Raw genomic sequence first — 16,793 nt, 5'->3', positions numbered from 1 at the left:
TCAAGCATCACAAGTAGTCAGGTACCCTGGTATTGCCCAGGGGTGCCATGCTGTTACAGCCCCTCCTTCAACACTACACTTGTAAGACGCAAACGCAAGGGAGAGTGCTGCTCAGAAAGCTTGGCGAGGCTCAGCCCCAAAGGGTGCGACGGGGGGATGGGAGCAGCAGCGGGCAGTGCAGCGAGGCATGGCTCAGTCCTGCGCCACACTCTTGCCATCGTGTGCCCGACCAAGGCACCAGCTGCCTCGCAGCAATCACAGACTTGGTTTTTCTTTCAGTTTAACTGCTCTTTTCCTACCCATACTTATCTACTAGTAAATAACTTTTCCTGCCAGTAAAACTGGCTGGTCAGTGGGGAAAGCTGCAGTGATGCTTGAGAAACCGGGCCGTGCTCAAATTCAGGAGCCAAATGCAAGTTACATCTTCTGAGTATGGTTTTGCCGTGGCTGCTGCGCTGCAAGTGTAGTGCTGACAAACCTGAGCTGTCTTTAGGTGTGTGTGCTAAAGCAAAGCAGTTCAGCACAAGGTAACCTACAGCTGCGCTCGCACCACAGAACCTGCAGCTAAATAAGCCTCTGTGCTGCTTGTAGGTCTGCCGCTGGCATTCATTAGAATTGCAAAGAGCTGCCTTTCCAAAGGCATTTCTTGCAAGAGACATGGAATGTGAAGTACTCAAACCTCTGCTTCATAACTTGTTTCCTTTTGATGAGCTGTTTTGTTATGATTTTGAGTAACCTCTCTGCCTGTTGTCAGATTGATGTTCTGGACAGACTGGGGAGACTCCAGAGCTGGCATTTACAGAAGCGACATGGATGGGTCATCGGCTGGGTGCATCGTTTCAGAGGGTGTGCGGTGGCCAAATGGCATTTCTGTGGATGAGCACTGGATCTACTGGACTGAAGCCTATATGGACAGGATTGAGAGGGTCAATTTCAATGGGCTGCAGAGATCTGTGATCCTGGACAGCCTCCCTCACCCTTACGCTATTGCTGTATTTAAGGTATGTTTGCAACGGCTTGTTTCCCATCGGTATGTGTTTCCATAGTGTGCACACTCTGAGGTTAGTCTGTCTATGAGGTGGGTGGCGAAGGAGCGTTGAGCGCACTGGATTTGGAGGGTAGGAGTGGGTGCGATGCTTGCTCTCTTTCTTGCTCCTGGCATGTCCCCACAAACCCTGAAACAAGCGGGCAGGTGCAGTTGAAACTGGGACCAACATCCAAGAGATGTGCAGCTTTCCCAAGCAGCTGCACTGCGCTATGTTCCCCAGATTGTTTGCCACTCAGCACATGTGACTGCTGCTTCCATTCCTGCTCAAATCCCAGCTCAGGTCTTCCCCTTCTTCTGCCCTTTGGGCTGGGGAGACTTTGCACTCTTGATTGCTCTGCGCATCCAGGCAGTTGCTGTGGCTTAGTGCAGTAACCGCTGATGGGCACGGCCCTGGCAGCACTGCTCCTCACGCTAAGAGCAAAGCCTCTGTTTCAGAATGAGATCTACTGGAATGACTGGTCACAGCTGAGTATTTTCAGAGCATCCAAAACCAGCGGCTCAAAAATGGAGATCTTAGTCAGCCGGCTAAATGGGATCATGGATATGAAAATCTTTTACAGAGGGAAGACAACAGGTGAGTGCAGGTGATCTTTCCTGCGATTTAGAAGTGCGTTCATCCCCCGTTTCTGTAGGTTGCCAGGCCACTGGGCCATCCCAGCTCACACTTTGTGAGCCTGAATATATCCCTATTCCTGCAGAGTCTGAATCGCTCAGGCACCGTTGTTGTAAGGAATGTGTTCCGTGAGCAGTGCACCTGCCTTTTCAGCTGCCCGGAGAGATGCTCCCCATCAGGGAGACAGACCATAGGGCAGTCAGCTGTGGTGGCACCTTAGAGCTTAGGTCACAGAGCATGGCCTTCCCCTGTAGAGGGCTGTAGGGGCCAAAAAAAATACAGGGTCTCAGAGCTGCACCAGCTTTGCCCTTCACTTAGTCATCCATCTGGGCTGCGATAAGGGAGAAGCAGCCCCTGTGTGTGAATGCCCTGAAGGGACTGGATTCATTTTCAAACAGGTAAAAGGCTGTCAAAGGGCTTTGCCAGTCAGCAGCCTGCAACAGACTGGGAGGACCTTTAAGGCCCTCGATCTCCCTTGCAGCAGATGGCTCTGTACATTTCTAAGGCCAGCCTCAGCACTCAGTACCGCAGAGCTGGCTCCTAATCGGGGTCTGAACCCAAAGCCTGGGATGGAAGGTGAAACCGGGCTTCCTACGGCGTCTCCAGCCCTCTGTCCTGACCATGTCCTCTTCCCCCCTGCTCTCGCTCCAGGGGAGAATGCCTGCATTGCCAAGCCCTGCAGCCTGCTTTGCCTGCCCAAGTCGAACAATGGCAGGAGCTGCAAGTGCCCCGAGGGGGTGTCCAGCACCTTGCTGCCCACAGGGGAGGTGAAGTGTGACTGTCCTCATGGCTATATCATGAAGAACAACACTTGCATAAAGGAAGGTAAAACCATGCTTAGTTCTTGCTGCTGCTTTACATTGAGAGGCAGATTCTGCTGTTGCAAGAGGTCAGCACAACCTTTCTGCTGCCCTTTGGACGGGGAGGAGTATGTCCTATCTTCTGAAAGCGCAGCGTCATGCCTAATGCCAGCTTGGTTTTGTTTTCCCTTTTGCACCAGAAAACACGTGTCTGCCAAACCAGTACAGATGCTTCAATGGGAACTGCATAAACAGCATTTGGCAGTGTGACAATGATAATGACTGTGGGGACATGAGTGATGAGAAGAACTGCCGTAAGTGTCCTGTGGTGGCGTTTGCTTGTTCAAATGTAGATGTGTGCTCTGTCAGCATTGCACCTGAGCCGATGGTCTACGCTCTGTTCATAGTCATGGAGAGCAAGAGGTGCTCTGGGGGTGTATCTCATCTCCTCTGGCAGACATCGGAAGCTGGTTGGATGAGTTGTCCTGCAAGGGCCGGTATTTCCCCCTTGACCAGCTCAGATGTAAATGTCTAAAATTTGGTGAGATTGATGCCAGCTGTCATGTGATGGCGTGTGTTTGTCTCTTGCAGTAATTGTCTTCTGAGGCCAATTGAGGGCACAGCTGATACCAAGGAAAAGAGTGTGGATAGAAAGTGACTTTCTGTCTGCATCATGCAGATGTGGGTGTCTTGTTGAGCTAATAAATTGAGTTCACACATTAAAGATGGAGGTCACCTTTTCAAGTAAAATTAGGGACCACTGATGCAGGAGGGGGAGATGTTCCACAGCTTTGCAGAGCCTGAAGCATTTGGATTAGTGCACTGTGGAAAAAGGTCCAGGTTTAAAGTTAGGAATCAGTGGAGGACCAGGTGTTTGTGGACAGATGCTGTTTATGCCCATTTTGTACTGATAAGGAGCTTATTTTCCTGCTAACATTGAGGTACTAGTCAGCAGAGTCCAAGTCTGAGTTCATTGTCTGGCTCCAGGTGAGGGAAAGCCTCTGGGGGTACCCGTTCCTCTGCATGGGTTTGCTGGGAGGCTCACCAGTCTGGCACAGGGATGCTGCCTTGGATAGGAACACTCGGGCCCAGTCTTTCCCCTCCTTTGGCTACCCTGTCTCATCCCACCACCCATGGTTTCAGGGCCCCTTTTGTGGGGAGCAGCCATCTCCACAGCCTTGGCTTTCTTGCTCCCTGGCTGGGAAGTGCTGCCTCTGGCTTGCAAGTGGACATGACAGTGGCAGGAGCTTCAGTCCTGACCCCCAGACAGACAGCTAACCCTGCCCTACTCTGCTTTATGGAGAGTGCCTCATAATGACAACAAAATACTGTAACAGTTACTCAGGCTGCATTGAGCAAAGCCTGAACGATGCTGTCCCTCTCCCTACACCGATTACTCGGGCAGCAGAAACCATCTCCCAACCACTGCCTTAGCCTCCTTCTCCTTGTCCTCTCCCTCCCTGCTGTGTTAGCCACCACCATGTGTGATGCTGAGATGCAGTTCCGCTGCCAGGGCTCAGGGACCTGCATCCCGCTGTCCTACAAATGTGACCTGGAGGACGACTGTGGGGATAACAGCGATGAAAGTCACTGTGGTGAGTGCCCTCACTCAAACCTCCTTCCCTGTCCCTATGCAAAGGTGGAAAGCCCAGCAGTGGTTTGGGGCAGGCTACTACTCGTAGACACTGTAAAGTAAGGCAGCGCTTTGCCTGATCCCCCATTTATTCTGGCCAGCAGCTGCCTCCCATCATTTACTGGGTGCTGGGAAATGAGGGACGGGAGCAGAGAGTGAGGCTGTGTGCTGGTTCTCCCTCTTGCTGCGGTCTGGCAGGGAGACTTCTGAGCCGTTATCATCCAGCTCTCCGGCTCTGCTCCTTGGGTGCTCCTGTGGCCCAGAGCCAGGAGAGATTGGTATAGGTTTGGTAGAGATTACAAGCTGGCCTTGGGCAGCTGCCCAGCAAGTGCACGGGAAGGCATGGGTTGCTCAGAGGTGCTATATTTGTGGCCATCCACCTCCAGCTTAGCCATTTGGAGAGGCGGGGTGCTGAACTGAAGAGGCTAGTAAACAGCAGGGCGGTAGGTCTTGGTCATTCAGGGCTAGGGACAAGGCAGGAAAACATGCTTTCAAGATGAGTCCCCTTTGCAGGACTGTCTAGTCTGTCACCTCTGAGATAGCAGCCTCAATAGCCCACGTGAAGCTTTCCTTCTGCTGTCCTCTGCCTCCAACAACATCTGAAATGGGTGTGCTTGTTTGCAGAGGCTCACCAGTGTAGAAACGATGAATTCAGCTGCAGCTCAGGGATGTGCATTCGTCTCTCCTGGAAGTGTGATGGTGATAACGATTGCAGGGACTGGTCTGATGAAGCAAACTGCACTGGTAAGCACTTTGATGTGATCAATAACCATCTGTTGCAAACACTCATTACTTAGAGCCTGAAGTGCTGTATGCATTGGCCAACATCTTGTGCCTCAGTTTCCCTGCTTGTTACCTGAGCCGCCCAGCAGGGCAGCCAGGAAGGCTGCAGCTCGGCTCGGGGTGATGTAATGCTCCAAAAGCAAAGGGCTTCTTTCCTCCAGTGCCTTCAACAGGCCATAGGACCTGCTCTGAATTTGCTGACAGCTTTGTGATGCTCGCACAATGATCCAGCTTTGCTTTTTACTTGCAAGATTGCACCAACAGGCGTGCCTGGCTGTGGTGGCCACAGGGCCGTCCACCTTTTGTGTGCCAGCCGGCAGCGGCCGTGCCTTTGAAGCTGCATTGAATGGGGTAGCAGGTCTGTGGCTGCTGGGCAGCCAGAGGATGTTTCTGCACAGAAAGGGCTCCTTTGTTGCATGGAGGCAGCAAACAGGCCAGCATGCACTGATGGCGTTTCACAGCTTGAACTTTGGCCATTTTCTTGCCATTCAATAAGTTGCAGAAAATGGACATGTTCTTTACAGCTTCTCTGCAATTAATTGATCTAATGGTGAGGCAGATTTAATTTGGGAAGTGACTTCTCTTCTAGTAGCCTCACTTTGCTCCATGAGCGTGAGAATCTAACGACAGCGTTACATGTGAAAGATCCACTCTTGGGTTTGCTTACAGCTCATACTGATGCCAGAAATAGTATTGTTCCTGGTTTAGGATTCCTGTGCAGCACGACCTGCACCTGTGAGCCTCATTCTGTATTTGCAGCTGAAAGTCACAACACTCAACCATAATCAGCACCACAGTGTAAAACTGATGTTCCTTAGCAGTCTTCTGAGGTTAACACCCAGGCAGAGCCTTCTTTTTCATTAGAAAAAACCAGCAGATAACAATGTATCGGCCTTTTCCATTAAAAAAAACACCCCAAAACCAACCAGGCCAAAACCTTAAGTATTTGCATGAGAAGAGAGTTCTGAGAGCAGGCAGTGCTTCAGTTCATCAGTGAAAGACACAAGACCATACTTGTAAAGCAATACAGGGGATATTTCAGGATAAAAGCAGTGGTTTCCACGCTGTGTGGCTGAGATCAGCCTGTCGGAGCAGATGGGCTGATGGGGCCAGGGGAGCCCTGTGGGGAGCACGAGAGCCCCGGGGGATACCGACAGCGGCTTTGCTGTGGCTGCAGCCCTGGAGCTGCTGGGGCAGACAGCGATGCCGACTGCTGTCCTGGGGCTCTGGCACGAGGATCTAGGAGATCCCTTACAGGCCTCTGAGCTCCTGTCGTACTCACCCCCTGTGGCACTTGCCGTGCCTTGAGCGTACGTGCTGTACAGCGTGGCACTGGGGATCCTGGTCATTAGTATTCCAAGTACGTGGGTATATAAGAAGGTTTAATTTATATTTGTATCACTTATCTCTCATACGAGTTTCTCCGGAGAGAATTACTACAGGAAGGGAACCTACTTCAAAAAGCATATTGGGTTTGTAAATCCTAAAGTTGAAATTATCTAAGAGGATCGCAATTATTTGAGAAACATTTCATCTGACTTCACTGACTGCAATTATTGCTCTTATCTAAAATAATTACATTTCATGCTGAATACCTAATAGAATATTACTGCCACAAGATTGTAGTATTTTGAAATACCTGCAAGTGCATGGCACTCGCTAACCTAAAATTCAGTAGCATCCAATTTAATTAAGTTGAGCATTGCTTTTCTTCTCAATAATAATGAGTGCTCTTCTGCTTGAAGAGTAGTATTTGTCTCTAAAGTGACAACACAGACTAGGCTTCAACCAAGATACCCCAAAGGCAGATATTTTCGTGACAGGAGCCTAAGGAGAGCCAGGGCCCTACTCCCTTGGAAACCCAAGGAGAATTATATTTCTAGTTTGCTTTGGCAACACAGAAAAGCCTTGCCTGCCTTAATTAAAGTCTGTCTCTGAGTCTGTCCTGCCCTGCGCAGGGGACCCTGCTGCTCTGCCAGGGCTTGCTTGCTCACTGCGACATTTCTTGCCATCTCTGGCAAGGTACCACCACTGTCACCTTTGTGCACACACCCCAACGACCCAGATCAAAGGGAAAGAGGCTCCTAACTTTGGGAGAGCTCTGAGAGGGCTCGCTAGCCTCTGAAAGCCATCCCTTAGGCACAGCAGGCTTGTGAGCAAGCACAGCATGGAGGGGAAAAAGCCATGGCATGACCCAGGGAGAGTCTGGACTCCCAGCAATCTCCTGCCCACGGGGTGGTCAGCTGTGCTCAGTGCTGGGACCTGCTGCAGCGCGGTGTCCCTGTGCAGGCGGAGGGAGCAGGGGTGCATGGCAGGGCCCAACTCAACGCATGCAGGGATGTGGTGTCACCCCACGCTCAGGCGGTCCCCCTGGCTCTGGTTTCAGCAGTATATCACACCTGTGAGGCCTCCAGCTTCCAGTGCCAGAACGGCCACTGCATCCCACAGCGCTGGGCCTGCGATGGGGACACCGATTGCCAGGATGGCTCTGATGAGGACCCTGCCAACTGCGGTAATGCGTGCCACATGCGGAGTGGGATCTGCTACGGGGTGGGAGGGATTTCTACAAACTCTCTGAGGTAATGCTGCGGCAGACTCACGGGGACAACTGCCATCCCTCCAAAAGCAGGCAGACACAGGGAGAAGGCAACTGGGGCCATGCCAGGGTTTTTTGTAGCTAACTAAATGCAGCTTTAAAAAAACCCCACACAACATCCACCCAATTCTGAATTTCAGAAAAAAAGTGCAACGGCTTCCAGTGCCCGAACGGCACTTGCATCCCAACCAGCAAACACTGCGACGGCATCAACGACTGCTCCGACGCCTCGGATGAGCAGCACTGTGGTGGGTACCAGGGCTGCAGGGAGCTGGCGGGGCCCTGGCAGCGAGGGCTGACAGCCTTCATGGTCTGCCAGAGCTTGTCTCACTGGGAGAAAAGCCCTGGTGAGATAATGGGAAAGCTTTAGTTAGCATTCAGGAGCCCCCTGGGAAATCGGCTGGTCTGCAGCATCAGCAAAAGGCGCAGTAGGCAGGGCTGTGACAGACAGGGAGGATATGCTGCCACAAGCTGTATTCAGGGAGGTGCCCACACCCCTTCTGGTGTGTGTGCCAACCCGCTTGCGCCCCGGCACGCCATCAGGCAAGGGCAGCCTGTGCAGGGACAGAGCTCGAGCGATTTGTCTTGGAAACTTTCTGTAACTTCCTGAAATCCAGCCACTGCGCTCAGGTCTGTGCAGATGACAGCAGGTGGCATTCCTGCTGCCAAGGACAGCAGAGGTGCCATCTCCTCTCCTTTTGACCTCCCATTTCTCCAGAACCGCTGTGCACCCGCTACATGGATTTTGTGTGCAAGAACCGGCAGCAGTGCTTGTTCCACTCCATGGTGTGCGATGGCATCATCCAGTGTCGAGACGGATCAGATGAAGATGCCAACTATGCTGGCTGCTGTAAGTGTGATATTGTGCATCTTTGCAAAAGCGGGTTTGGCTGGGGAATGAAACCAGAGGCATGGAGAGGAGAGTGCATTCCCCAGGGTACCAGAACACTGCCAGATCTCCTAAGAGGTGGCTCTGGACTGTAGTGTTCTGCTTATAAATCCATGATTGCCTCTGAGTGTGCTCCTTCCTTCCTCCTCAACAATGAGCTTCCGTCAAGCCCTTGGTCTTGACACTTAAACCTTTGATGTCTCTCCATGCCGCCCTGCAGCCCAGGACCCTGAGTTCCACCGGACCTGCGACCAGTTCAGCTTCCAGTGCCAGAATGGCGTGTGCATCAGCCTGGTGTGGAAGTGCGATGGGATGGATGACTGTGGTGATTACTCTGACGAAGCAAACTGTGGTGAGCAGTACCTCAGGGTCTCTTGTTACCATAGCTCCAGCCTCCTTTGAATTTCAGGAGCATAGCCTACTGGCTTGTTCATGTTTTATGTAGGCATTCACGTATGTACATACACATGCATGTGCGTAGCATTCCACTTGCTCATCGCAATGTCTTGCATGGAGATCAGTATCGTTTTCCTCATCTTGCATGCAGGTAAAGTGAAGCACACTGAAAATCGGATACGGCTGGCAGATCTTGTGGTTGGCTAAATCATGTGTGACCGGATTTACTCCACAGATTCCCAGCCCAAAGCAGACAGGCAGTTTTCAGCCAAACTCAATATTTACCACTGCTCCCTGGGTAGCTGTAGGAGTGGTACCCAGGCAATGAAGCAGCTGCGTCTTCATTTCAGACTTGCAGGGTTTGCTTCTCCATTTCTGCCATGCTTTGTCTGAATTTTGCCGTCAGCTCTGGTTCTGAGATCGTAGGTGGTGTCTGGCCATGAAGCACTCAGCACGTAGACATAATAGCGGTGGCAACAGGCTAGCGAGGGCTGTGAGAAGTGGGGATGCTGAAGATGAAGAAAAAGGACCCTGCCTGTGCTGCTCAGGGAAATAGGGTGATGCTTGATGCTATCTGGGCCAGCTGTAGCCTGGCCTGAGGTGCTTCTACATCTCAGCAGTGCTGAAGGCTGGTGAGATAACTGTAGGGCTGATGGGACTCTCCTCTCATTGTCAGAAAACCCAACAGAGGCCCCGAACTGCTCCCGGTACTACCAGTTCCAGTGCGGGAATGGGCACTGCATCCCCAACCGGTGGAAGTGTGACGAGGAGAATGACTGCGGGGACTGGTCTGATGAGAAGGACTGTGAAGGTCAGGGCACACAGAGCTCTGCTCTGCTCGCGGGAGCCCTGGCCCAGGCTGGGCTGTGGCACACTGAAAGACCACTCTCAGCATCAGCTGCCTTCCCACAGCGCTGCTTGGGGCAGCCTGTGGCAGCCCCCATGGCTCTGAAAAATGAATGGGCTGAGTGTGCACTCATATATCTTCTTACTCTGTGTTTTTGGCAATCCTGATTAGGAGCTGTGCAGATACAATACAGATGAAAACATTGGGCTCGTAATACTATGCCTGCTCCCCACTTCCCTCCATTACTAGTGGCTCTCAATCTGCTGGGAATGGGCCCGGCTTACAGCCTGTGCGCAGGAGCAAGGATCTCAGATCAGCTCTCCCTGCTGCATTTTTAGGTTCTCCAGTTCATCCCATTACTACATCGATCTCACCGACGTGTTTACCAAATCACTTCCGTTGCAACAGCGGCACCTGCATCATGAACAGCTGGGTCTGTGACGGCTACAAGGACTGCACCGATGGCTCTGACGAGGAAGCCTGCCCAACTTCACGTAAGCTTTTCTCTTCGTCACCCTTTTCCTGTAGGGTCACATCTGCAAGGACTGTGGGCCTTTCAAGTCTCAGAGCCTTCCCACATCACAGGGTTAAATTACACCGTGGTGTAAAAGCCCACCCACCTTCTCCTCTCTCCCTGGGGTCAGACCTCCTGCTACCATCTGGGACACTGCTCCAGCTCCACATGCACTGAAGTACTGCTGCAGCAGGCCCCTGCCCCTGCTCACTGTCATGTCTTAGACTGTGTAGGGGCACGGAGAGCAGGGCTGCAGGCTGGGTTTGCAGCTCACACCTGCACCGAAGGTAAAAGAGGGCTCCTCGCTGCAGTCCTTGCTAAGGCTTGCCGAGCTCTGAGGTGCTGCAGGACATCCCCCGCCGGGCGGGCAGTTGCTTTTCCCAGCCCTCTGCGGTCAGGAGAGAGGATGGCTTAGGTGTCTTTCCAGCAGAACCTGCTAGATGGGAAGAGATTGCCATCTAGTGGAATCGGGACCTGGGGACAGGTTTTGGTCCCTCCTGGTGGCAGCAGCCGCCTGGCTGTGCCTTGGGGTCGTTTCCTCACTCGCTGGCGTGTGCAGGGCCCAACGTGACGGCCACCCCCCCGGGGCTCCCAGGACGCTGCAGCCGGTTCGAGTTCGAGTGCCAGCAGCTGCACAAGTGCATCCCCAACTGGAAGCGGTGCGACGGTGTGCGGGACTGCCAGGATGGCACGGACGAGAGGAACTGCCGTGAGTGCCGCGAGGGGAGAGTGTCTCGCCTGGCTCTTTCCCTTGGGAAGTTCTTTGTGAGATGGGGGAGCCACTGAGGAGTTTTATCGCTGGTGAAATCCTTGCAGTAAATGCAGCGTTACAGTAAAAATAGGAATAAAGAGCCCAAACAACCAGTGCCATCCCTATTAGAAGTCCAGTTGTTTTCTGTGGGATAAGCTCCAGGTTCTTCTGATGCCACCATGTCAGAAGATGCAGCCAGAACAAGACAGCCCTATGACTGACACGCTCTGCCTGAGCTCCCTCCCCGACATGCAGCCACCCCAGCATCATGCCTGCTTTTGAAGCAGCACTGGCACTGCAGGCAACTCAGTGCTGGTCAGAGAGTGTTCCTGCGCTGAGTCCTGAAACCATTCTGCCTCTTTCAGCTACTCACAGCACCCTGTCGTGCCCTAATGGTTACAAATGCGAGGACGGAGAGGCCTGCATTATGGTGACGGAGCGGTGTGATGGATATCTGGACTGCTCAGACAGCAGCGATGAGAGGAACTGCACTGGTAAGCAGCAGCCCTCTCCCATTTCTCATGCCCTGCTCTGTGTTAGCACGCAAAGGTGCTCTCCTGGTTACGTGACCTTTCGTTCACAACATCCTAGACGTACCTGCCTGTGTTCAGTTGTCCAGGCTTCCTCCTCACCCATTTATAACCTGCTGGGACAAACTTCCCAACCATCTTCTACACTGACAATTTGTCTTCCAGCAGCCTCAGACATAGAAAAATAACTTTAGAATGGGTAGGAGCAAAGCTCTCTATTTTATGTGACACACAGGTGAAGCAATAGTCTCCAGCTCTGTCTTCTTTTGCAAGGTGACCCTGGGAGCCATGGCACGTGCCCTGCTGCCTTCGCTAGTCCTCCCACGCTGGCCTTTGATGGCCCTGTGGAGGCAGGCGGGATGCACACAGCAGCGTGCCCTGGGCAGATGACAGCGATCAATTGCTGTCTGGCCAGCCATGAGATTCAGCTGCTTTCCTACTGAGCTGCTTGGGGGTTTGAGCATGAATCAGGTTCTAGTTCTTTAATTAAATATTGATTGGGAGAGGCTAGCAGGTTCCGGGGAGGGGGAAGGAGCTGCCGAGATTCATGGCTTGGCTGCTACGCCAAGGGGAAACCATCTCTTTTCCTTCAGACAGGTTGTCTTGCTGTGCTTGTCCATGGACCCACGTGCCTGCTGGGTTTCATTTCCAGTTGGTTAGGGGAAGTGAAGCAGCAGCAGTTTGGCTCGGCTCTGCTTGGTTTCTGAAGAGCACTGGGAATGAAGCTGAGCACCCGAGCGGGGCCAGCTCACAGTGTTTGGATGTGGGCTCCGACACACATCCCCAGAGGGAGAGAGCAGGGAATGGCCTAGCAGGAGCAGGGCGTGGATTTGGGCCGTGTCAGATAAGCACCTCCAGTCCCCACCGCTGCCAGCGCTGGATTTCACAGTGCTGCTGTCCCCTAAATGCCTCTCACAAGGTCAGGTAGCGATTCAGCCACAGAGCTTGCGTCAAGGCAATCCCCAGACTACTGCCTTAATTACCAGCCTTCACCTGGGTCCTTCTGCTGAATGTGAGATGTGATAAGGAAAAACACACAAAGAAAGGGTCTGGGTGGCCTGCAGTGACAGCACAGATTCATCACATGGGTAGAACAGTGGCTTAGCTTGCACTGATCAGTTTGCACTGGTACGCTTCCAAAGTGATGTTCAGTATTTCATCAACAGCCACACTTTATCTTTCCATAGGGGAAAGGGGATGCTTGTATGATGCAGCATAAAGACAACCAAGACATTTTGGGGAGAACTAAGAGCACCAGGGGTATGTTCCTGCTCCGAACTGCCTTCTGGCAAGCCTGCTCTTCTCCACTGATAACACCCACCTAAATTATGCATCTAATTTGAATGGTGCAGATACTCCCTTCAGTTGTTCTACTGTTTCTGCTTCTGCATGTTGTTTGTGCTCCAAGCATAACTCCTGTTTCTATTCTGGGCAAAGAGCTCATTTCACTCTGACAGACTTAACTTTTCCTGTTGTCTGCTTAGATGACACGATTGTGTACAAAGTCCAGAACCTCCAGTGGACAGCTGATTTCTCCGGCGATGTAACTTTGACGTGGGCTCGGCCAAAAAGAATGTCCTCGACCTCCTGCGTCTACAACATCTACTACAGGTACACCACCCATTACACCCATGACCCGTTACTATTACAGGAGAAGCATGAGGTATCAGTTTGCCCCTGTTTACAGCAAAGTACTGTACAGAATCAGGCCTGAAAGACTGAGAGCTGCACAATCTAGTTCTGCTTGGAAAATCTTCTAATACTTGGTTGCAAAGGAGACCCAAAATAGCTGTAACTAGGGGACCTTTGCGAAGAGCTGTATTTGTTTCCTCCCTGATTGTTTGCTCAGACAGTAACATAGCTATGTTCGGGGGTGCGGGTGTGGCGTTCCACTTGGGTCTTGTGGGACCACTAAGAAACCTTAGAGGGTGGTGCTTTTAAGTCACTAAGCTATGTTTAGCTCAGGCTTTCAAAGAGCATCTTTCCAAGCCGGTGGTGTGTTTTTTACTGAAAAGAAAACTAAGCAGCAAGCTCTTAACGTACAGAAAGATGGTTTCACCCTTTGGGCCAAGCTGTATCCCCTGTGGTACTGAACACCATCCTGACTGGAGGGGTGTTACTATCTTGTGCAGGATGGTCGGTGAAAGCATTTGGAAGATTTTGGAAACCCACAGCAACAAAACCAACAGTGTTTTGAAAGTCCTAAAGCCTGACTGTACCTATCAGGTGAAAATCCAAGTGCAGTGTCTCAGCCGAGTCTACAACACCAATGACTTCATCACTCTGCGGGCACCTGAAGGATGTAAGCAGACCTGCATGGCTCATACCAGTGACCTGATGCGTGCCGCTTGGGCTTAGAAAGGAGATACCGTGGAGGTATCCCTGTTAGGAACAAAAGGAGCCTTTCCACAGGCCTGGGAATTGTACTGGACTGGGAAAAACGGCTGCAGGTTCCCTGCCTAGAGTGGGTGCTGCACTGAGTCACCAACCTGCTCTCTTTCGTCCCCGTGACTTAGGGGTTTAGTACCACTGGGAAGCCCATCTCAATTCACAGTGCAGTGCTGAGCCTGTGGGGCTGTTTGGTACCACACACAGGGAGCGAGATCTGTCCAGCTGCGGAGTGGAGGGCAGGCGAGGAAAGGGATGCAGGATAAAACAAAGAGCTTAACAAAATCCTGGCTCCACCACAGTTACAAAAAAGGCATCATTGCTCCAGAGGGACATGAAAGGGACTTGGACCACCACTGCAGGAATAAAACATCTTCCATGAGCCGGGATTGCTTGGCCATCCCTGCTTTGTCCCGGCCTTTCAGGGGGTCCCTGCTTTTCCCCATGTGATCTGGACACACAGCTGCGACTGTCACTAACACCTCTGTTTCTCTCCCTAGTACCAGATGCTCCCTTTAACCTTCAGCTGTCCCTGAAAAAAGAAGCTGAGGGTGTGGTGACAGGCTGCTGGAGTCCCCCCGTGAACGCCCATGGCCTCATACGGGAATTCATCGTGAGTCCTGCTGCCCAGCGGGGCTGGTCGGCGGTGGGATGGGGAAGGCTGCTGGGGGCTCACAGCAGCGCGGGCTGGCCTGGTGGAGCACAGCTATCTCTGCAGTGGCAGGTGGGCCAGGAACAGGACATTTTGTAGAGGAAATCTGCTGAGGGCATTGGGCATGTTGGGAGAAGAAGTGCTGCAGGGCTGTAGGTAGCGACACAGTTCTCAGGTTCACAGTTTCATTTCTGGCTCCCTTTCTAAGCTTTTGTAGTTCTTTCTCCTGACATTTTGACACAGAGGGACCTGTCACCCTGTAGTGTTGTTGACTGTGGAGCCTTATCCCTTGTTTTGGTGCTTCTAGGTGGAATACAGCAGGAGTGGATCCAAGGAGTGGTCATCCCTTAGAACCACCAAGAACTACACTGAGATCAAGAACTTACAGGTCAACACGTTATACACAGTTAGAGTGAGTATTTTCAAAGCTTTACCTCTGCATGCTCTCATTACTTTTCACTAAATGGTCTAAGTCCTTCACAGTCAAGTACTTGTTTAAAGTATGTTGTTAAAATCCTGCTCCTTTAATGGCAGGGGGCTTGGCATTTGCGCTGTGAATGTATATAGTTTCAGGGCCTGAATTAAGGCCCTTGATTTGCTCCTTCTCCCAGAAGACGAGGCTGTATTATGAAATCTGCACTACTAATTGCCCATTCCAATGTCACTGCAATTGTACTGGATCTGGGCCAAAGATAAATTTGGTCCTTACTGTATCACTGGGAAAAGGAGCAGATCTGCCTGTGGGGAATGTATGCACATGGGAGAAGCTGGGTAACGACAGACAAAAGTAATAAGAATAAGAGATGCCAGTCTGCACAGTGAGCCCTGAGAAATATATACTCTGCCACATCGTCCATCCGCCCTGTGCTGAGCGAGCATGGGTTCTTGGGGGAGGTCACTGGGATAAATGCCCCTCACCGTGCCCCATGAATCAGTGTTATTCTCACAGCTGGTTGGAGCAAGTCTTTCCTTCCATGATATTCCTTCCCATACTAATCCGTTCCCAAATAAATCTTTGGAACTAGATTCAGCACTCACATGGACTTCACCGGCATGGTTCTTGCCTACACTATGGCAAATAAGAGTCCAGAGCTCCTTATCTTGGTGGACTTTTCATAAAGATCTCATGAGAGAGTGGTTATCTGCAAAGAGGGTGCACCTCCCTCCCCTTAGATTCCTTTAATTGACTTAAAGTAGTCTGCTTTATCTCTGTAATAAGCATTTTATTGCCAAGTAATTAAGCTATTGCTTGCTTCAAAGTCCTTTTCCCATGAGCTCCACCACATCCATAACCTTGCTCTGACCTCATTCTCTGTTTGCATTATACAATTTTGGTGGCGTACATTTATTCTTATTAACTAACCTTCTTCTTTGAAAAGGTTGCTGCTGTAACTAGTCGAGGAGTGGGAAATTGGAGTGATTCCAAATCCATAACCACCATAAAAGGCAAAGGTAAGTGTTGTTGTTTCAGTCAACTCAGACAACATAACAAAAAGGCAGAATATAAGCCTGAAGTGTTAGCAGCAGCATGCATAGCCATCTCCTCACCCTTTATTCTTCCCTGTTGAGTGTTTTGCACTATTTAACAAGTTTGCTGTACCATTTCCCTTAACTTGAGCTGCCTCAAAGTTCAGTGGCAAGTCTGAACGGGTTGCTGCGTCTTCCTCTGAACTCTGTGGCACGTAGGGTGGATGTATGGCTCTGGAAGTGGACGAGAAGCCTGTCCAGAAGGTGCCCCTCTCTCCTAGACTGCAGATGGGTTCCCTCTGACTTGTGTAGGCTAGATCCTACCTTCAGGCAGGCAAGACGCATTACCACTAACTCCTTCACTGTTGCTGGCTGAAAGGATGGTTGCTCATTCTTCCCCCTCTTAGCTTATGCTTATGATGGTTTCTGCATCTCATGTAGTTTAGACCACCTAAAGATGGCTAAGGCTCCTAGGAACTATCACAGCCTTACAGTCTGACAGTAGATAAATTCAAACACGGCAGTAAATCATTTCCCTCCAAACTGTTTTTTTAGAAAAGCCTTTTGAACTTACTTGTTTTCATGCCAAGTTTTTCTTCCAAAGCTATATTCTGATGTCAGAATTGTCTGCTAATTTGTTAGATAAAAGTGCATGCTCGCTATGTTGACAAAGGAAGGAAGGAAAACACCATGCTACTAAAATTGCAGGATTCAGATAAAATGAAGTACATGAGTACCTGATGGTTAGAACAACAGAGATAGAAGAAACTATAATAGCTTTCACTTCAGGTTTTGCATGAGTGTTTGGCAGCTGTCCCCATCGATAGTTCCTGACCTCCCTCACCAGTTCCTCGGAAGGCCAGAAGCCATTAATTGGGATATGAGC

General features: G+C 51.1%; 1 protein-coding gene across 3 annotated transcripts in view; it reads left to right on the top strand.

Moving 5' to 3' along the window:
- Nucleotides 1-16,793, top strand: part of SORL1 (sortilin related receptor 1) — a 53,231-nt gene that overhangs the window by 26,120 nt on the left and 10,318 nt on the right. For 2 of the 3 annotated variants that reach the window (XM_037409757.1, XM_037409755.1), the window contains exons 20-38: nt 755-1,001; nt 1,484-1,622; nt 2,313-2,486; nt 2,662-2,775; nt 3,934-4,056; nt 4,719-4,838; nt 7,264-7,389; nt 7,614-7,721; nt 8,192-8,323; nt 8,583-8,714; nt 9,435-9,569; nt 9,944-10,099; nt 10,679-10,828; nt 11,236-11,364; nt 12,885-13,011; nt 13,533-13,702; nt 14,289-14,401; nt 14,748-14,852; nt 15,820-15,892. In XM_037409757.1, the coding sequence (XP_037265654.1) occupies nt 755-1,001; nt 1,484-1,622; nt 2,313-2,486; nt 2,662-2,775; nt 3,934-4,056; nt 4,719-4,838; nt 7,264-7,389; nt 7,614-7,721; nt 8,192-8,323; nt 8,583-8,714; nt 9,435-9,569; nt 9,944-10,099; nt 10,679-10,828; nt 11,236-11,364; nt 12,885-13,011; nt 13,533-13,702; nt 14,289-14,401; nt 14,748-14,852; nt 15,820-15,892 (2,573 nt within the window). The remainder of the gene's footprint in view (nt 1-754; nt 1,002-1,483; nt 1,623-2,312; nt 2,487-2,661; nt 2,776-3,933; nt 4,057-4,718; nt 4,839-7,263; nt 7,390-7,613; nt 7,722-8,191; nt 8,324-8,582; nt 8,715-9,434; nt 9,570-9,943; nt 10,100-10,678; nt 10,829-11,235; nt 11,365-12,884; nt 13,012-13,532; nt 13,703-14,288; nt 14,402-14,747; nt 14,853-15,819; nt 15,893-16,793) is intronic. The other variant, XM_037409756.1, reaches the window with a different exon arrangement.

The sequence above is a fragment of the Falco rusticolus genome, chromosome 16 (assembly GCF_015220075.1).
Source record: "Falco rusticolus isolate bFalRus1 chromosome 16, bFalRus1.pri, whole genome shotgun sequence".
NCBI classification, from domain to species: Eukaryota; Metazoa; Chordata; class Aves; order Falconiformes; family Falconidae; genus Falco; species Falco rusticolus.
Note: the sequence above shows the minus strand (reverse complement) of the source record. Positions and strands in the feature narration are given on the sequence as shown.